The 22,348-nt window shown below is 45.9% G+C and overlaps 1 protein-coding gene across 5 annotated transcripts in view; it reads right to left on the bottom strand.

Moving 5' to 3' along the window:
- Nucleotides 1-10,293: 10,293 nt before the first annotated feature.
- Nucleotides 10,294-22,348, bottom strand: part of cntn5 (contactin 5) — a 162,780-nt gene continuing 150,725 nt past the window's right edge. For all 5 annotated transcript variants that reach the window (XM_076994247.1, XM_076994267.1, XM_076994274.1 and 2 more), the window contains 8 exons: nt 21,052-21,201; nt 19,674-19,744; nt 15,160-15,394; nt 14,334-14,443; nt 13,494-13,680; nt 12,278-12,390; nt 11,760-11,928; nt 10,294-11,337 (listed from right to left, as the gene is read on the bottom strand). In XM_076994247.1, the coding sequence (XP_076850362.1) occupies nt 11,234-11,337; nt 11,760-11,928; nt 12,278-12,390; nt 13,494-13,680; nt 14,334-14,443; nt 15,160-15,394; nt 19,674-19,744; nt 21,052-21,201 (1,139 nt within the window). In that variant the 3' untranslated portion in view covers nt 10,294-11,233. The remainder of the gene's footprint in view (nt 11,338-11,759; nt 11,929-12,277; nt 12,391-13,493; nt 13,681-14,333; nt 14,444-15,159; nt 15,395-19,673; nt 19,745-21,051; nt 21,202-22,348) is intronic.

Raw genomic sequence — 22,348 nt, 5'->3', positions numbered from 1 at the left:
CTTACGGGCTCCGTAAATATGTGAGTTAAATGCAGTGATTTCTTTTTGTGTCTCACTGAAGACTAAAACATTTATATTTACATCCCGCTCTGTAAATATGGGGTGGGGCATCAGCGGCAGTTTGGGCATGCGCAGTTCATTTGCAGTGTGGACGTGGAGCAGTGAGAGTCTGCTCTGAGTGTGAGAATGCACTGAGTGTTGTGGGGTGGGGCTCACGGCAGCACCCAGCAGGGCTCACGGCCCAGAGGACAGCAACCGAAGAGTGTGTGTTCAGAGTCTCCAAAAGTCTCCAATAACATCACAAAAATGTATTGCTTGATTTATTGATTTATCGCTTTTTGTTTACTACAAAAAGTCTCTGAAAAGTCGCTAAATATAGCGACAAAGTCGCTAAGTTGGCAACACTGATCAAAGGACTGAATCGAAACTAGCTAGCGGTGGTATGCTAAAGCCACAGCGTCGCCACAGCGTCGCCACAGCGGGCGGAAATGCAAGCGTCGCCACAGTGGGCGGAAATGATCATACATTTAAGCCCACCCATTAAGACGGAAGATATGATTGGTCAATTTTACTGTCATTTGAAACTGGTATTGCGCTGTATAATAACTGCCAGGTCCTCTGTAAGCGAACAGCGGGCATCACAGTCCTGATAGGGGGATACACAGGCTCACAGGCTTCCACTTAACCCCTCACCTTCCAACACAGATTGAATACACATGGGTGAATAATTTATTTGCTTATATTTTTGTAATTGTTTAGATGTCGATTGTCAAACTGTAAGTAGATACAATAAAATTGGATAAGTTATATTATATATATTTATGTTTTAAGAATATTTTAGGCCCTCTGAGAGGGCGTAGAGGGCCCTGACGGTTCCCCACTGCTAAATGAGTCTAAGCCAGTCTAAGACATTTGCACCTCTGTGAGGAGAGGAGTGTAATAATGTCTCGGGTGTGAGGGATCAGCAACGATTCCCTCTTCTTGCTTCTTAGTTCTGCCTGAAACAGGTCATGAAGGTCATTTTGCATTAGCAAATGTTTCTGCAGAGCTGATGATACTTTGTACTTTGTGAAAGACACGGCTAGTGGCAGAGCTGCAGTGTTGTGGAGGCGGCGATGGCCGTCTCTATGACCACTGTGTACAAATGGACCAGCAGCTCTGAGATGGGTTGAACAGTTGCTGTAGAAAATTCATCTTCTGCAGGGCTTCTATTGTAGCGACTTTAATGTTGGTCTCCCACTTCAGTTCCCTGGTGATCACAGATCTCAGAAATATAAAGGACTCTGGAACTGCCACAGTTCTGTCCAGGATGGTGGAGGTGAGTTGGTCCTTCTAAAGTCCACTATCATCTCTGTTGTTCTGACTGCTTCACAGGAGTAGCTCACCAGCTCCCTCCTGATTTGCAGACTCATCTCAGATGAGTCGGATGACTGTGGTGACATCTGCAAACTTCAGCACTCTGACTGAGGTTGAAGCAGTTGTTAGTATACAGCAGGAATAACTGTGAAGGAATCACATGACCTTTGGGGTCACCAGAACTGATTGTGTATGTAGTCAATGAGAATTCCCCAATGTCACTTGCTGTCACGAAGTTGGAGTTCTGGGAAGATGGTACCGAATCCTGAGCTGAATTCTAACAACAGAATTCTAGTGAAAGTTCTTGGGCACTCATGGAGGATGAAGTTGAATAATGAAATACAGACCCACGCCGACTTCACTATAAACATAGCTATCGGATTCATGTACAAACAATAAGGGGTTTCCAGAATAGGGATCTTTCAGATGTCATAAAACCTATATTACCCTAAAGATTCACCAAGGCTGGTATGTTCATGTTACCTGGAGTGTTTCCTATCAGGACGCTAGCTAAGCGTCTGTGCCTGTTTTTCAAGTACAGGTCAATGGTATTTGCACTGAAACGTTTGGATTGAAAACAATGTTGGATGTAGTTCCAGTTTAAAGATTGCAGTGTAATTGTGTAGCACAATAGCTGAAAATAATATATATATATATATATATACATATATATATATATATATATATATATATATATATATATATATATATATATATATATATTTATCTTTTTTCATATTTTTATGCCTGTTAGTCTCTTTAATATTACTTCTTCATGTCAGTATAGTGATGTATTGTTATGCAAATGTAAAACATAACTCCACACAACCACACACACACACACACACACACACATGCACACACAGAAATCTGTGATAGTGACAATATTTATTTCGCCAATAAAATAGGAGCATAACAGCTAGCATATGTGGTTTAGTGGGAAAAAAGCACGCAGGACCACAAAGCATTAAATAAATTAGGTGACACTATCAGTTCTATCTGTGTATGTGATCTTGGTGCAGGAGAAAGGATGTTGACAGGGCAATGAGAAATGCTGGATATTCACTGTGCAAATGCCACATACCCAGAATGCACGCAGTGAAGCCCTAGCAACTGTTTATTCCTGTAATGAGCGTTTTCCCCTTTGGAGAAGAGATGAGCTTCGACCAAACCAAAGAGCAGGAATTTAATGAACCACAGGCTCGTTTAAACATCTTTTCAGAAGCAGCGAAAAACACAACACGGAGGCTGTTGGTGCTATTAGCAGGCTACGTCGTTTTCTTCAAGGTTTGGTCACTGTGTGAACACAATGTCGAACAGGCATCCGCACTATGAAATGTCAGCTTAATTATGATAGTGTATATAAACACCCATGTTTAGTAGGGTGCAAAAGAGATGTAATTTATTTTTTACTCCCTCATTAAGTTAATGTATATGCTTCATTGATTAGCCATGTGACCTTTGTGAAATTGAACACACGCCCCTGGTAAAGGACTAGTACTGCGGTAGTTATACAGTTGTCGAACTGTGTTTGCGGTACTAATGGGAAGCGGAGTAGCAATTGGTCACGTGACCTCATGTTTCCGCCATTTACTGAACATTTAGAGTCTATAAAACGAAGCAGCACAGAAGACTAACGGTGACACCAGATACCATCTCAACGCTAAAATATCATCAACAATGAATATTTACAATGCTCAATTACCCTACAAATTACGATCAACACAGCGTCTTTTGTGTAAAGCCGTGTGCTATAACTGGAGAGATATCATGATAAACCACCGCATTGCCTTCTGAATTATTCAGAAAATTAACAACGAGCCAGATATCTTCCCTATCATTAACACTGAGCAGTAATACATTAAGACAGTGCTCTGAATATGTTAGTGTACCTAAAGAGTATGTGGAGGGCCGCTTTAATATTATATGGTCTCATGTAACAGTGGCAGTTTAATTGTGACTATCATCCAGTTTCATAAACTGACTTGATAATCTCAAATTATGGGGGAGGCACCTCAAAGTGACTGCTGTGAGTACACAGAATATGCGCTGTGAAGGCCTCAGAGCACTAAATGCTTTTGAGAAGAGGCAGAGATGTTCTGATTAATCAGCCTGTAAAAGCAAGCCAGGCAGTGTCCCAGCCTACACCTCATTAAGCTGGAATTGGTTTTCCTTCAGATCGCCTATGGAGCACATCTGTACTCAATCACGTATTCTACTCTCTGACAATTAAGAGATTGTATGTGCAGCTCAGGCAGTTTTGGTCTCAACTGCATGCACGTTTGATGTTTGTGTGAAGTGTGTGGGTACGTGAATGTGTGTGTGTGTGTGTGTGTGTGTGTGGGGGGGGGGGGGGTCTTCTAAGGACATGGCTTATATGCTGAGTAATGTTATTTGTGTACATACTCACTACCATGGTGACACTATGAGCTAGCCCACTGTTACTGCAACAACTGGGCCACTGTATTTATACTGTATGTTCATCATGTTTGCTTATGAACCAGATGCGAGTCCATTCATAGTGAAAGCAGAACCCCGACCTCCAGCGAGTCTGCTTCGAGAACACCACCTCTCCCCATGCACGGCTCTCGCATGGACCATCCATTCAGTTAACTCCACTGCTCTTTTCCTCTAAGGTCCTCTGACACGGTCATTTGGTCTCATGAAATATGTGTCCATTATATGCGCTGTCTTTTGAGCAGTACGGACAGAGAGATTATTATCATGCGATGAGTAGTTGTGTGTGTGACTAAGAGAAGGTGGTAATGATCAGTGCCCTGGGCCAGGCTCATTTACCCTGCACTAAGGCCTCAGCTGCCCTTCATTGACACAGTATATAGATCTGGCGGGTATCATAGTTGTATCTAATTGTAGCTTCAGCACTTTGTCTCCAAGGCACTGTGAGCGTGAGCCTTTATCCACAGCTCAGCGGCATGGGGGGCTCGCTCTCCGGTGGAAGCTCAGTCTGCTTCCTCATTCACGGAGTCACCATCTTAAAGGTCTTTACAGCACACAGAAATCTCAGTAAGACACATTTACTGTAAATAACTATTTGTGCAACATCTGTTGAAATTTGCATGATTAGCAAATTCACTAAAGGACTCAAGAATAATAAGACTACAAATACCCAGCAACCGAAACTGAAAATCTTAATCTATTTAGGAAGGAGGATCTATTTAGGAAGCAGGATCTATTTAAGAAGGAGGATCTATTTAGGAAGAAGGATCTATTTAAGAAGGAGGATCTATATTATGGAGGATCTATTTAAGAAGGAGTATCTATTTAGGAAGGGGGATCTATTTAGGAAGCAGGATCTATTTAAGAAGGAGGATCTATTTAGGAAGAAAAATCTATTTAGGAAGCAGGATCTATTTAAGAAGGAGGATCTATATTAAGGAGGATCTATTTAAGAAGTAGGATCTATATTAAGGAGGATCTATTTAAGAAAGAGTATCTATTTAGGAAGAAGGATCTATTTAAGAAGCTCATATATATATATATATATATATATATATATATATATATATATATATATATATATATATATATATATATATATATATATATATATGAGCTTCTTAAATAGATATATATATATATATGTGAGAGAGCACACACACACACAAAACAACCCACCCACTCATGCACGGAAAACCAGGGTTCACAAGCTGAACAATGCCAGTGCCCTGAACCTTTATGTGCTGGTGTTAATAGATTTCTTAAATGGCCAGTTGAGCGGATACAACCCTTCTTCATCATCTGATACTGACATGCCTGGCCGTGAAAGCGGGGAGAAGATAAACAGGTATTGGATTGACACAGCAAAGTCATTTCCAGGCTCTTTCTCCGGCTTACTCTAGTGTGAAACTGAGACTCAACCATGTGACCTGGCCTGGTTAAGAACCAGGAGTGAGCTCAAATAACCCAGTATATTAAACCCCATGCTGTTTGACTAGGCACCCACAGACACTGATACTGGGTACTGAATCCATACAGACAGACAGACACACATATATTCAATATAGTGTAAAGTAGACATGGTTTCCAGAGAAACATAATGTTTTGGACAGAGGTCCTTCATCAGCAAAGTGCTTCTCCTTGTACAGCTGATGGACCTCTGTCCAAAATGCCCCATTTCTCTGGAAACCTTGTGTAGCTCACTACAATTTTCTACATCTCTTACTATGGGATACTGCAGGTTACTCACCTGGAATCTTCTGTGGATTTATATTTAAAAAAATTATTCTATGACAGTGGGTCATGATTTCTGAGAAAACTGTGCCACAAATAAAATAATTTCATTTATTTCGATCCCTTGTCATACTGAATCATCCTTGATGGCTTAGTCTAATGAGTATGCAAAATGCTAATTATTGAATAATCAAACAGCATTTCACTCTTTTCTGGGTGACATTGCTTGTTCGTCAGTTGGACAGAAATCTATATGGGCTCTTGTATGGGGCGAGGACTCGACCTTGGGGCCATGGCGAATGACATGGCAGGAAGTCCTGCATGCGGTCTTCCACTGATGGAATCGATACGGGCCGATAGTCTCAGCGTGGATGGCAGGAGGGTGTGTGTGAGTTTCATCATCGTCTTGGCACTCTGCTGTCATTAACATTGCCCTCCACCATCATGAAGGGAACCGGGGTCGATTACGAGGAGCAGAGGTTGCTCCCGAATTGCATACTGTCGTTGTGACGCGACCGTAATCCGTTCAATTCGCCGTGGATCAGAAATGCTGTAAAGTGTGAGTGGGAATGCACGTGGGAATATTCCCATCGGCTTATCACCCTCTTTCACGTTGCAAGGCCACTCAGAAATGCACGGTGATCACGAAGCATCACCGTATCCCCCTCACAGGATCACACAAATCGGCCAGTTGCCCGCACTGAACCAGCAAAGGTCTTTGCTTTGGAGAAATGACCACGAAGCTCTTGGTGGCAGAGAAATGATCAAACCACTCCTGTGCATGACCGATTACAACTCCTGAAATCACCCTCTACCTCATCAGACTCAGCAAGAAGGCGGGGTGTGGGGGGGGGGGGGCGGCAGGGTTTAGTCTGCTGGTTGGCAGGTGTTTTTAACCAAGACTTAACAAGCAATCTCACAGGCGCTGAATTTGAGTACCTGATTAGGCTCCTTTCCTTTATATTGAGAAAGATCATGAATAAAAGATAATTCAAGCCTGCATCGTATTCTTACTCAAGTCTGAAAGAGGAGGGGCAGGGGGGGAACAGAAGCGCTGATGGGCACTCTAATGCAGTCTGTGGCTCACAGGTGCACAAACTGACCTTGGACACCTGCAGAATGAGAATCAAGGATCAAGAGGCAAAAAGCAATAGATATATCTTAGAGTCAAGGCTAACTTTCATAAAAATGCCAGTGTTAACCCCCCCACCTCCCAACCCACCTCCCCTTGCCCAAACAATGCTCCTCTGCTGAAGTAGACTTCTGTCTGTAGATGTCACTGTGGACTGTTTGAGTCCCATTTGCTGCTTGCAACCTTTGTGAGCATGCTGGAATTTTCACAAGCTGCATTTAGGTTGGGGGTTTGGGGATATATGCACGACTCTAGTTCCATTTGTAGCAGCTAGTGTAACAAGAAGCACTTCATCACTTGACAGCAAACAAGATAGCAGAACTCAAAAAAGATTGGAATTACACTATTCCAATTGGTGCTGATTTAGCAGCCAATCATGAACCTCAGATCTCCCTCCAAATTGCATTAAAAGTAAACAGGATCCATCCAGCAGAGGAAACTGTTGAAGTATCTGCCAGGGGATCCTGCAACAGTGGGCACATGTGCTCGTGCTAATGATCTGTTAAAAGACCCTCTTAAAACACACGAGTTACTAGACCTACTCTCCTCCATTTGACTAATTTACATTGGAAATTTAAGTAAACTCCCCTGCTGGGACTGCTTGTTAGAGTCGCATATTCACATATAAATCTAAATAGGACAAAGACAAATTGACTTGTTTATGCTGCTACCCCATATGTGAATTGCATTTGTTTTCCTCTAGACATAACCAAAGCAGAAAACACACAAAGTTATCTAACTTCTTTCTCCTCAGAAAACACAGTAATGACTGTGCTGAACATATCCAATTATGGTGCCATACCTGGGAGTATTCCAGCTGTAATCACAGGGATTGTGATTGCCATGTCAGTGCATTAGTGAACCCATCAGACGAGAAATAATGGAACAGATGTATCACTTAACCTCTAAGGCAATACATAACACCACATGTGGGAGAAAGTCACTTAAAGCGGCAAACCTACATCTTTCTGAAGGCCAGGTTATGACAACCTGCCGTTATAAACAAAAAGGAAACTTAGGTCATCCACAGAACTTGTCGTCGCACTCTACTGAATGCATTCCTTCTGTTGTCCATTTTACACACCTTCATCGCAGCTGCATGGTGTGTAGTGTGAGGAACTTTGAACCCGAGTCACCAAAAGGTGCCTTGCCTGACTGTCCCCGCCCTCACGTGACCCTGCCCTAAGTTGATGCCCTGCAGGGTGCCCGTCCCTCGCCTGGGCTGAGGACAACATGAGTGACTGTGTTCTCTCTGGCAGATACTCTTCCTCTCTGGGGCCCCCTGCTGAGCACAGACTGATTCAGTACTGATGGACTCCCCCCTCCCAACCCCCCCCACCCCCCCCCCCCCCCCCACCCCCGCCCCACACACACACACACACACACACACACACCATCTTGAACTCAACAGCTTGAAATGGTGATGTCCCCTTGCTCTAAGATGAGTTTGTGTATTCAACGTAGCCAACACATCGTACGTCGTAGAGGCCCGTGTAAACATGCCACATTCATTATTTTGTGGCAATAAATGATTCATTTTTCAAGCTGAACTTTTTACTAAAGGTGAGCTCCATTAAACAGATATTTATAGTTTAACTGTAAATAATGACAGTTATTTGCACTAATTGAAATAGAATGCAATTTCAGAAAAAAATGAAGATACATTTAATTTGGTAGGAGGTCATCAAATACCAAATTAATGTACTACTCTTCTTATTTCAATTCTACATTCTCTACCTCTCGCTTTCTCTCTCTCTCTCTCTCTCTCACACACACATACACACACATTATTACCACAGACAAAATACCTTTTATTATATTTAATATCCATATAAAGTTTAACAACATCTGAGGGAATGTCAGCCAACCACTGCCATACAAAATCCATCTAATGATATGCTGTCCTCTGCCTTTCCCCCATTGTTAAAAAGCTCTTATAGTGCATTAGTCCTACTGATATGACAGCTGATTCACACCCTCTCCAGCTCAGCTAAATGGCTGCCTGGAGAGGCTACATCCATCCCTAAAGCCGGGTGAGTGTGTGTTCTAATTGCTGACACCGTGTCTCGGGACTCTGTGAAGCAAGCCGCTCTCTTTGTGGGCTACAGAAGCCATTAGCATAAATCAGACGCGTGGATGCCGACAGGTGTCGCATGAATAATTAAAGGTCGCCACATTAAGGGGCGCGTGGAGGCACGAGTCCCGCGCTACTGTCGCCGGGGACGACAGGGTGTAAAGAGAGACAGGGGAAAAAAAGCTGGAGAATGAATGCGTTTCAGGACAAACTCCGGCACGGGCGTGTGTGCTCGTGCAACCGATATAAAACACATGCACAGGCACGCATGGATAGGCAGTACAGCACATGCACGCACACTCATATGTGCACACACACATATGCGCACACACACCTCCGCCGACCTCCCCACACACACATATGCGCACACACACCTCCGCCGCTCTCCCCACACACACATATGCGCACACACAACTCCGCCGCTCTCCCCACACACACACATGTGCGCACACACAACTCCGCCGCCCCCCTCCCACACGTTTCATCATCCGTATTAGAAGTCTACCTATCGCATGTCCTAGTCTCCTGCTTCGGGACCCGTCACCCGTGCTGCAGGGCCCCAGACGAACGGCGGGATCCCTGCAGCAGCTGTCTGGGTCGTGGGCCGCCACTCCCGCCGGTCTGGGGGCAGTGTAGCCTGGGCGGGGCCAGCTGGGGGCTTGGGTGGATCTAGTCTACTTTGGGCTCTGATTGGTCTAGCCTGCGCTGGGCTGGAGTCTGCTGTGGGGTTGGGGGGCTTGCAGGTAGGGGTGGTACTAGGTGGTGAGCCCTTAGTGAACCCAGCAGTGTCCAGCTAGAACTCTTGGGATTCGCTTCAGCACTTTCACCGCCACTTGCCGCCAGCGCCGGGTTGCTCTGCTCTGAGATTAATTACACTTGAAAGGAGTTTATTTTGACTGACAGTCCCTGGAGATGGAGACATTTCAACAGCCCAAAGAAATGGGTCAAGATCAGAGATTATTTCAGGGGTACAATACACAAGGCTGTTAAAAAGTATGACCTTGACTGGTTATAAGCACAGGACTGGAATCCAATCAGTCGTAGGTCACGTGGGCGACGGCCCGGGGACAGGGAGCGGGTGAAGCTATTAGACTACCATACAAATGCATATACGAACGAATAACAAATCAACCATTTAAAATGAGCTGGCGTTGAAGCAGACACCGGAATCTCACCGATATGGAAACGTCTGGCGTAGTGGTCAATCGAACTGCTTCTGATCAATACTGTTTTTTTCCTGCAAATTAATTAATTACGGGAATGTGGAGCTCGAAACATGTAACATTTGTTTGACTCACTTGGGTTCTACAGTGATATGGTTAATTGATATTATGTCATATACACAACATGGATTACATTTAATAACCTCAGGGATATCAATATAATAACCTTTATTGAATTCACTACAATGCAACTCATCAACCCAGAATTCAAACTTCAGAGATCAGAGAAACAGAAGCATGAAACTAGTGATGTCCAGAGTCCCCCCCAAACAAAACACAGAGACCAGAGCATTTTAAAAAATATACATAACGTTTATTTCAGCTGTCACCATGACTCATCACAGATTGGTCTTTGTCTTTGTCTAACAACGTGATTGGAGCACTACTGTGGAGCCCCGCCTCCCTAGACTACGCCCTACACACCTACACTGAGCTCCAGCAGTCTTGCCTGAGCGTCACAGACACGCCCACCAACAAAATAACGAGATCCAAAAACAAAGGTACAACACAAAAAAACCTCAAAAGATTAAAAAACCTCTGATGCAGCTGACCGACACACACCACGTATTCACACGCGCTGTTCTCCTAAAGGTAGCATGGCATACAAAAAGGAAGTCTGGAATTCACAAGACTCTCAGCACTATAAAAAACATCCCCCCTCTCTTCTCCTGTACCTCTCTCTCACTCCATGTGTGAATAAGAAAACAATGCACTTTTCTAGACTGAGCTTACACTGCCTTGCTTGTCAGGCAGCCAAGGGGTGATGGAGACGGGTGGAGAAGTGTGATGGGTGGAGGGCCAGACAGTGGCGCTGGCAGCTACGCGGAGAGAGATTCTGCACTTCTCTTCGCTCTCGTCCAGGAACTCTGGGTATGCTGGCGACAGCCGTGTTTGGAAAAACGTACAAACGAAGGATACTGAGCGGTTGCTGGGGTGCAGGGGTTTACGTAAGATCAGGACAGCTTCAGTTCACTGTTCAGCATAAAAGGACAATGATATTCGAAAACTTCAAAGCAAAACGAAATGAAATCAATTGCCCATAAAAAAATAAATAAAAAATCGCATGGAGGAAATGACTGAAGAGATGAAGGTGGTTCTAAATCAGTCCAAGTTTGGAAAAGAATCTCTTCCCCTTGGCTGGCCCCTAGGTCCTCTAGATGGTTCAGTCTGGCATAGGCAGTCTGTGTGATGAAGGGAGAGTCCATTCCCTCCATTGAGGGTAGGGCGTGGGGCTGGAGGGGGCATGGCTCAGTAGCCTCACCAGGGGGCTGAAGGCACCATCAGGATCAGAAGTACAGGAGTCCATGCTAAACCCAGCGACAGCCTGTGCAGACTGCACTGCTCATTCTTGGCCCGTACACCTGCGGAGAGAGCGACACTTTACAACCACACTGCCAAGTTCCACATCGTCATAATAGGTGGAAGACACACAGCCCATCATGGCTTTATTTTCAACATGTTCTTATTACTGGGTCATATGTTCGTCCCTATTAAACAAACTGCAAACTGCTACTGTTCTGTTTTCCAAAAATGACATGCTAATTCTCCTGTTCGAACGATAGCAAACTTAGACTCTATCTTGTCTTCTTGAACGTGGAGAGACCTTTAATTGGCTTTGCTGTGGTGTAAGTGTGCAGAGTGAAGCTAATTAAAGAGGCATTAGGCTAAAGTCACTCCAGCGGCAGATGAACTAACGCGATTAGTGTGGCGGGCCAGCCGGGGGGGTGGGGGGGGGGGGGTGTTGTCACGGTGAGGTGTGAGGGGGAGAGAAGCAGGAACTCACCTGAGGAGGTGAGCACTCGGATCTGGGAGCTAGCTGCTCCCTCGCCGCCCTCGCTCACTGCGCGCACCTCCATGATGTATGTACCCCCTTCAGGGAGCGTGAGTACGGCCGCCGCGTTCGGGGTCCTAATTACCTGGCTGTGACCCCGCCCCTCCTGACGCAACAGCACCTGTCAGGGAAACGAGGTGAAAATATCCATGCTGGTCCCCAGTTCATCTGCACAAACACTCACACAACCACACACATGCGCTCAGATTCACATGCATGCACACAAACAATCACAATTGACAAAATATGGCACATTTAATTAACACACACGCAGATACACACACGAGCATGCACGCACACCCAGACACATGCACGCGGACACACACTCAAGCGTGCACACACACACACAGACACGTGCATGCAGACACACGCGCACACACATACACACACCAGATGGAGCTTCATTACTGTCAGCGTGCTTGCTGTTAAGTCTTGGACACAGCTGGACCACAGTGGCGTGGTGGTCTCACCTTGTATCCAATAACGTCAGACTCGTTGTTCATGGCCTTCACTGGATCCCACGATAAGGACACATTGTTTCCCTCCTGAATCCACATCACGTTGCTTGGTGGATGACTGGGAGCTAGACAGAGACAGAGACACACCTCTATATGTTACGGGGCAACTGAAGTGCCCTTGAGCAAGGCACTTAACCCCAACTGCTCCGCTGGCACTGGGCTAGGGTACCACAGCCCCCTAGTGATCACCAGTGTGCACTTTGTGAGCCGCTCTGGATAACAGCGTCTGCTAAATACCCTAAATGTAATGTAAAGTCAAACCTACCAATAGACTGAGGATGTTGTTTAAAGCTAATTTTGCCATGGGTTTTCGGCCCGTGTGCATAATTGAGTGCAGCTGCATGTCCTTGTTTGCATACAATATTAGTGATTCAACCCTGCCCCCCCCCCCCCCCCCCCCCCCCCCCCCAAAACATCCCACCTCAGCCTGTTTGAGGGTAAATGTTCTGGTAAGAAGCTAGGATGATCTTTTAATTAGTTATCAACTAATTTCTGCACACATCCATTTATTTGACTGACAAATTCATCTGTTTGGAGTGAACACGATGTCAAACTTTGCTCCTGAAGTAGTATCACGCACGATGCAGAGGGAGGTGTTTGAGCAGGATCTCGGGAACGTTCACGAAATACGAGTTGAGCAGAGGAGGAGGCTATAAACAGAGACTGAGAGGCACAACTCTGCTGCTCTGCTGCGATTTAGAAGCACTGGAGTCATCAGCTCTGCACCATCATTCGGTTAGCAACACGCTACGTGTTTCAGTAACTGCTGGTTTCACATCTGAGTCATCTAAGCTCAGTTTCCTGGTGAGGGTATTTAATATGTGTTTATCTTTAATATGTAATATATGTCTTTAGTATGTATGTATTTAATATATGTCTTTTACATGTCCACTGACTTTCTCCTACAACACAAGTGAATTAGCACAGTGGTAAGCTGATGCATGCAATAATGATTGCTATGGTAACTTCATGAATAGGAATTAAATCATCACACAGTTATGGTAGTTTTATGAATCTGCATGAAATTATGAATCTGGGCAGAACTTTATGAATCCGTGCAAATTTGCCAAAGGTCTAAAATTTCAAACTATTCCATGCATCTATTGGTCCATATTCTGCATTAACTCTGTGTTGTAGGGCTCAGGGCCCTGATGAATGGGCCACTCACGGTTCTTCCGCGTGGTGGACTGGACCGGTCTGCTGGCCGGACTCTGGCCGATACTGTTGAATCCCCTGACGGCGATGAGGTAGGGCGTGTCGCCCTCCAGGCCAGACAGCAGGACGGCCGTCTCATTGGCCACCGTCTTCGTCTTTTTCCCCATGTCCTCCTGCTCTGAGGTCTTCCAGTAGCTCACCTGCCGCAACATGAGTGAGGCACTGTCACAGTAGCGCTTTGATTCAGGGAGATGGAGGAAGTGGTGGAGGGAGGGGTGGAGGGAGGGGAGGGGGAAGTGGTGGAGGGAGGGGTGGAGGGAGAGATGGAGGAAGAGGTGGAGGGAGGGGTGTAGGAAGGGTAGGAGGGAGGAGTGGAGGGAGAGATGGAGGGAGAGATGGAGGGAGGGGTGGAGGGAGAGATGGAGGGAGAGATGGAGGGAGAGATGGAGGGAGGGGTGGAGGGAGAGATGGAGGGAGGGGTGGAGGGGCACTGCTGAGCCTTGCTGAGTGGGATGGCAGTAAAGAGAGTCTGCCGCTTTTATCTAATACTGTATCATTGGGTTTAAATAACTGTCTTGCATTTTGCATGAATAGTGTAATAGTTGAGCGTGTAATATCCTCCAGTGATGAAAAGCGATAATTCCTCTCCCGAGGACACAATAGTGCAGACCCTTTTTACAGAATAATCCTTTTTTTCTAAATTCAGATCACATAAAAGCTGACTTGAGAAAAAAAGGTATTGAGAGACGAGAATAAAGAATTCTCCAAACCATACAGACTAAATGTAAAGCACACACTGGCACTCACAAAGGCAGAAGACGTTTTGCACTCTCGTGCAGCCCCCCCCCCTCACCTCATAACCCTGTGGTCTTCCAGGGCCAGGGTTGGGCGCCTTCCATGTGACCCGGATCTCGGAGGAGGACATGGCTGACGGTTTCACTTCCAATGGCGCTTCCCGGGGCTCTGTATTCAAAAGCAACGGCGTGTCAGGCAGCTCGGGGACGGGCAGACAGCCAGAATCACTCACTCCCCAACACCCACACTGCTGACTTTCTCACTTAGAGCACACAACCTCTGCCCCACACACCCCCCCCCCCCCCCCCCCCCCAACACACACACACACACACACACACACGTTCCTAGCAGCACGCTATGGAGGTGCTGTAGTTATGGTCAACTGTGGTGTGTAAAAGCTCCCCACACTCACTGCACTTACAACTGAGTTTAAAATGTAAATCAGACTCTCCAGTATTATCGCATTAAGTACTTGCAGTAATTATGCGATAACCAGTGCTTGCAAAAATGAGCTTCTTTTATCTTTTTCGTAATATTAAAATATTAGCATTGAGCACAGTTCATCTGCGTAGCACGTGAGGACTTTTTGTGCGGCCCTGCTTTCTGTAAAATAATAGCAAGTTAAAAAATAATAAAAAGTAATAAGCCTTCCAAATGACAAAAATATTACAGACAATTATGTTTTTATTAATGTATGCTTTACTTTCCAGGTAAAGGCCACTTTCAGAAGATGTAGATCCCAGCGATTTCCAGCTGGGCTGTTGCTTTGAGTGACGTCTGAATCGTGATGCCACTACTGATTCGTATGTGATGCCACTATTGACTCATACTGATACCACTACTGACTCGTACTGATACCAATAAGAGGGTACTAGAGAGCTCACCTCCTTCTGCAGAGAAAACGGTCACCACTTTACTGAAGGGACCATCTCCTTTGTTGTTGTACACTCCCACTTTCACCTCAAACGGTGTGAGGGGAGGAAACGTCTCGTCCCGGTACTTGTAGGTGGTGGAGTCCGCCGACGTCACCATCTTCTCCTTCCACCCTCGCGTCCCATTAGCTCTGAACGCTACGATGTAGCCGAAACCTTCTCCGTTCTGGAACTCTTCAGAAACCGGCTAGATGGAGGGGGGGGGGGGTAATGGGTGATGAAAGAACAGTCAGTCAAGCAAATGGGCGTGGCTACACCAGTAGATGGTTTCAGCTCTATAAAGCAATGCTGCTAGAAATGCCAGTATCGGCTGGCTTATGATGACGGCCATGTTCCAGAGACGTATGAAATTGGAAAGCGACTTCAGCAATAAGAAACCAGCTTACACCATAAAATTGTGGAGTGAAAAGCATAATTTCAGCGGTAGTGCCCTAAACACTGGGGGGGATACAGTTAGCAACCTCCCTTATTTATTCATATTTGACTTTAGGTAGAAAATTGACTTCCCATTGGACTTGTCCAGGTCAATTTAAAGCAAAGTGATGTCTCACCTATGAAATTTGTATGATTTTGTACCAATTTCACTGCTTTGATGGTGTGGGATTTAGGAAGATCCAGGTCTGCTTAAACTGGGAAATGAGCTGGAGCAGCAGTAAGTGATGTTTACCACGTCCGTCTCCACTGGATTCCACACAAAAACACAATTTATTTAAAGGCCTAGAACATTCTGTGTAACACATTCAGATTTTTGTATCCATTACAACCCAATTACGTGAGCTGATCTTGGCAGTGAGATACAGTTTAATCTCTTGTCCCTACAGGGAGCATAACTGCTCATGGCATGACCACATAAGGTCAGACACAGAAACCTGTTTTTTTTCCCCCAAACTTGGGATGTGTCATGTTGTGAGCAACTGATTGGTCGGAATCGTTTGGGTTCGATCTGACACTGTTACATATGTTCCAAAATCCACAGCTCCAATCTGCATATCTCCTGAGCTACGTAGCCTGCTTTGTTACATCAGTGCCGAAAAAGAACACATTAAATGACTCGCAATCTTATCAAAATGTCAGAAAGTCCCCAGTGGATTGTGTAGATTTTCAGCTGTAATGAAACAAATCACTTGTGAATGTCAAGCTCCTTCATGGATATGCCTGAACATTTCAATTAAATACCCTGGTAACATATCAATTAAATACCCCGGTAACTCAATATGTGAATAAACTGTATGGGATGCGGGTGCCATTGGAAGAACAAACCCATCCGCTTAAATCTCAGCTGTTCTATTGCCGGTTGCAATGTAATGGAATCTGTCCTATGAATCAATGATGTAATTTGATTGGACAAGAGGGAAGTGCTTCATTTTAACCACAGGTCTGCCGCTGCTAGAAACCACGATTACTTTAATGCCCGGCATTTAAACAAGAACACCTTCCCATCTACATGATTACGGTAGAACAATGACCACAATACAGACGCATCACTACGGTAACAACCTTTCACAGACTCTCTCTCTCTCGCTCCTCATTACAGTAAAAGCTGCTTACTAAAGGAGATTTGTGCAATTAGCACAGATGTCTTTGGGCATCTTGAACTGATGAATCTGAATGTGCGATTATTAAATGCTGCCCAAGCCTTCTGAAAATGGCTCTGGCTGTCTGTTTGATGGATTCCTAAACAGGTGATACCAGGGGCTGTCTCCAGCACATGCTAGGCATTTAATAGAACCGAATGCAATTTATTAGAGTAGATAGAAATTTAATTAAAATGAGAGCTAGGAGAATTAAATATTGGGCAAATTTAATAAATGACAAACACCTGTCTCTCTCTCGCTCTCCTCCCGCCCGTTTTGGCAGGATATCTGTCTGTCTGCCGTGCCGTAATGCGAGGGATTTGCACACATTGTGGAATAATCAAGGGCCCAAAGTGCGGTGACGAATGTGGCTTCCCTCAGCGTGGACCTGGTGGGAGGGGCGTGGGCGGTGGCTTGGCGCGACTCTCCGCCAGGGCACCTCGCCATGCCTGCCTAATTAACTCACTCCAGAGCTGCTCTGGAACGAATCGTCCCTGCTAACACATCATTGCGGGGCGGCCGCCCGATGTAGGCGTGCTCCGAAATGAGCACGGAGAAGTCGTTTCTTCCCTCTAAGAGGAGAGAAACGTGTATTTAAAGACCTGGGCTGAGGGCGGGGTTGGGAAGGAGAGACAGACCACCGTGGAGCTAAACGATGACGGACGGAGATCTGGGTTCTGGAACATTCTCACTCTCTCCGCAGCTGCTAATGAGGGAGACTGGCCAGTCCTGTTTAGTCATTCATCCTGTTTAATAAGGCTCTGCCCAAGTAGCCTCTGACAAGCACCTCAAAAAGGAAAGGTACCGCTGTGACCTCCAGACAGAAGCCTCCCGACTGCCCTCTTAGCCCCACCCCTGCACTAGCCCCGCCCCTTCCACCATTTACCTCCGCTGATCAAAGACACGGAGCCGATGCACTGGCCCTGATGGCATCTAACAAGTAGGTAGAGAATTCCGGGAATGCAGAGAATGTTGAAAATGTCGAGGCAGTTAAGTTAACGACTCTGCACAGAAATGTCCAGGAGTGGTGGCAGAGCATGGCCGTACCGAGACATGAGGATGTCTCTATTATCACGCACACTCAGAGGGTTATTGATGGCTGATTTACAGCTGTTCTAAATGCCACAGCCTTAAAATGCCATTTTGCGGACGGCCGTGCACATGGAGAAAATAATACAGTGTGTAAGGCTGGAACCCACACTGTAGGAGAGGTGTCTGCGTTCTAGTGCCAGACAGAAGACCTGAACTACAGCTGGAACGAGTGAGAGAGAGAGAGGGAGAGAGAGAGGGGTAGAGTGAGGGGAAAAGAGAGGGGGAGAGAGAGGGGGGGAGGAAGAGATAGAAAGGAAGAGAGAGAGATGGAGGAAGAGAGAGGGAGAGGGAGACAGAGAGGGGGAGAGATGGAGAGAGGGGGAGAGAGATACACATACACTGCTCCAGCCTTTGGTTAGCTATACTGAGCTAGATAAATCTGCACGTGAACACACAGTAAAGTGTATGACAGTGTAGCAGCTCTAAGGACACGCAACACTGTGGTAGCCTATATGTGGAAGTAGCTTCCGATCTAACGAGCTGAAAACACTGCGCTGCTGCCCCACATCACATTACGCAGCACAAACTCCAGACGCTTAGCCGCCCGCGAGATCCTCACGCCTTGTTTACAGTGAACCCCAAACCCTGACGCAGAGCTTGGATACCACGCCGACTGCTCCGCCGACCCTTTTCAACCCACCCGCCTCTGCATAAAAGAGACGGGGAAAAAACGGTCATGCTGCACTTACAGGGATACGGTTCTCCAGGGGTTTGTAAACACTAAGAACTGGGGGAAGGGAAGAGCATCTCACTCCATCTGGAACGAGCATGCCATTCTCCGTTATGTCTCACCGAGGTGTAGTTTCCATCCTATGAAGGTTATTTGGCCCGCAACAGTTGAGGTGTGCATGCTTAATAAAGGCGAGGACGGCCATCATTTATGGGCCACATCTGTTCCTTCTTCCCTGATGGATCGCTTCTAGGTGTCCTCGATTGGGATCTTCCAGCGCTGTGCGTTTTTAATACGTCCACCTGAACTACGCCATCCCCCAGAGCACTGCTACGTGCCAGAGATGTTCTCTGCGCTGACAAAGATCTCACGCTGATAGCCCTGCAGCACGGGTGGGAGATTGATTAAACTTTTGTCCATTGTAAAGGCCGAGATTGCAAGCAGATGTTCCTAAACGCATCCACGCGATGGTTGAAGGTTAATTATTGAGTACGCCTCTCCTGTGTGACCCAGGCTGATTTATGCAACAGTCTCAAAGACATCTCAGGCAAGAGCATGAATGCATGAAACCTTCAAGATATCTAAGGTCACTTTACAATTAGAACAGGTATAAACTTTTACAACCAATCACACACCGACAAGAAGTGGCAGCCAGTTGCGCACAGCATACTCTCCACTGGAAAACTCCGCCCCCTGGGGGACTGAACCCAGGACAGAGCACCATCCACCACTGGACATACAGACACAACATCCACCACCGAGCATGCAGACACGAGGCAAATGCGCCAACCACCAAGCTACCGTGCTGCTCACAAGCAAGACAGACCATTTCAGAACAAGTGTGATTAACCTGAATTGCTGATCAAAGCTTCTTAATCTTATTTTGTACGTTTTTATAAACAGCCCGATCAGAACCCATGGTCCTCTTTAAAATACTGCCATGCATTTTTGAGGACTTACAGTGATTGATTGAGATGGAAACTAACCCTAGGCCAATAGGCTTGGCTGGAGTTCCAAGCTCGGAATTCGATTAGCGTGAATGTCCCATTTGGGCAGGAGAAGCAGGACGTTTGCCCCTGGATCGTGAGGTCAGGGGCACGTGCGGCTTGGGCGGATATCGAGCCACTTACCTCCCAGGATATCACGAGTTCGTGTCTGCGCCCGTTCCCTCCACTCACGTTGGCTGGGGCGACCGACGGAACTGTGTGACAAAAAGATAGCAAGGCGGAGCAATGGCATGATGGATCGGTTCATTTCGGATTTGAGGCAGGCAGATGTTGATTTGACATGAGCACGAGGATAAGGGACATAAGCCTTACAAGGCGAACAGCTGCCTTCGTGCTCTGTGTATTGTCTATAATAATTATGAAACCGCTCTTCGATCGTCACCAAGAAATCTACAATTTTCCTTTTCACGACATGAAATTTGCTTTCACCATGACTAATTACGGTGGCTTGGAACTCAAGGAGTGGTATGTAGGCTTTGATGAATCCATTGTTTACTTTTGACTAATTAATATCTTCTTGGCAGGCGACGCAGGCGAGGTACACCCACGTGCAATGCAACTGCCGCTTCCCATCAAAACCGAATCTGCGATCTGCTTAGTAAACAGAAACTGGCAACTTGCGCATCTTCAACAACAAATGCGTTCAGTCAAAGAGCCTGTGACGGGTGCTTCGAGAGACGTGAAACGTGGGTAGTAAAAAATTTGAAAACCCCCAAAACGCTGACCTTGAACAATCCAGGAGAGAAAGCAAGAACTTGGAGACCAGGATAATTGATCAAGCCTTCCCTGCAATCTGAGCTCTGAGTATAGATTGGAGCCGGGGCAAAGCTCTATTGAGCGACATTTGTTTTCTGTTTTGGAGCAGCAATGCTACAGCCAGGGATGTGTGCGTGTGTGTGTGTGTGTGTGTGTATGTGCAAGCTTGCGTGTGCAATGGATCCAAACAGTGTGAGGCAAACGTTTTTGTTCTCCATAAATAGATAATTCTGCAGCTTCCTAGCCCGCAGGCACGAGTGCCCGGCTGCCGCAGCTCAAACACCAAACTCGTTTAAATTCATGTGAGCGGCTTATTTTGCACTTCTCCTCGAATTAAAATAGAATAGGGTCACACTGGGGATGCAGGCAGCTCAGAGGCCGGCGTGAAAATGTGTCACCGTCCCATTTTAGATGCATAACTACACGTTCCCTGGGGACGGATATATAAACATGGGAAGTGGTGACTGTTGAGTTGGGTTGGAGGGTGTGTAGCTCGACAAGTGTTCGGTTCAAGCTGATGTCTGCTTTACGTTTTGTGTGAATTTCTTTTCAGTGTGGTCATGTTTGTCCAGAAGTGCTCACGTAATCTATTTAATCTAGTAAGCGAATGATTTAACTTTGGCTATAGTCTGATACACATACACCCCAAAAAAGAAATACAAGAGATTAGTTTTTTCTATAAAACAGAGATTACTCTTTTTCTATAAAAATATAAATTTATTAATATAGCAGAAAAGACTGGCACCTGCTTCTTTAGTTCTCACTGCCCTGGACGGGGAACTGGGGTCTCCTGTACCAATGGCGTTGGTGGCCACAACCCGAAACTCATACTCCACCCATGGGTTGAGCTCCACGGCCACGGCAGACTCCATGTCACCGGTCACATGCTCTGGATCTTGAGGTAAAATGTGAAAATATTTAAGATCAGTTGTGTTATTTTCAGATGAAAACTTTACACCACACTTCACGCCAGGCCTGTTAGTGAAATCTTAGGACCTGGAAGAACTTTGGAATCAGCCTTCTCAACAAAACAGTACTCTGCTGATGCACACTCCAAAAGCCTCTGTTGAAGTCCCGACGACAGCAGGACACGGTGAGGTTTCGCACACTCGTGTCATGGCCGACCCGAACTCACCACTGCACTCTGTGTCATCCCAACCCTTCAAACACAGCCTTGTTATTCTGCATCATCACACTGAACCTGGAGGCTCTGTGCTCCTTCTCTGTCAGTGCAAGACGAGACGTCTCCACTTCCCCTGCTGCTGCTAACCTGAGCACTCAGACCTGCCAGACTCCTCCAGACTCTCGGCCTAATGCTGTTTGGTGGGAGAGGACCGTATGTCCAGACTGGTTCTGTCACAAGCACCCAACAAATCTCAAGGATGAAACGATGGAAGTTGCATATGCAAGGTATGGGAAGGTTTTGTAAAAATCACAAATAGTATGTTAATCACTCTGCCTTTAGGAGATAGAGCCTAGATGGTGACAGAATAAAAAAAATAAAAAACCCAAGTCCAAGACTTAGTACAGCATCCTGAAGAACACAGCCACTAAAATAATGGAAGCATGATATCTTCATGACAAATTTACAAATTTATAAGCTGTGATGTCACAAATAAATACATTTTCTACGTTTTTCACACTAGGTGTTACAAAACAGCACTTTTAGCTTTGTGAGTGCCTGATACACCACAAAACACAGGGTTGCCAACTTCACACGCTCTCACGCCACACTTGCGATTTCTCACACCGAAAAAACTAGTTTATTTACTAGTTCGCTCTGGCGCCAACCACTGGCGATCAATCGATTGCGATATAATACTTAATTTGTGTCCATTTTAAACCCCCCCCCCCGTCAACAACTTATGTTCGCCCCCCCCCCCCCCCCCCGTCAACAATTTACACTCGAACCTCCTCCAGGTTCAAATCTCACTCGAAGCGATCTTGAAAAGTTGGCAACCCTGAAAACAGCAGAAAAGAAATATGGTAAAAAGCCCTGGGAAGGTGTTGCCAAGGACAGGCGGTGCTGTGGCGTGTGGGAC

This window comes from Brachyhypopomus gauderio, chromosome 2 (genome assembly GCF_052324685.1).
Source record: "Brachyhypopomus gauderio isolate BG-103 chromosome 2, BGAUD_0.2, whole genome shotgun sequence".
Taxonomy (NCBI): domain Eukaryota; kingdom Metazoa; phylum Chordata; class Actinopteri; order Gymnotiformes; family Hypopomidae; genus Brachyhypopomus; species Brachyhypopomus gauderio.
The sequence above is the reverse complement of the archived record's forward strand: the minus strand, read 5'-3'. Positions and strand labels throughout refer to the sequence as shown.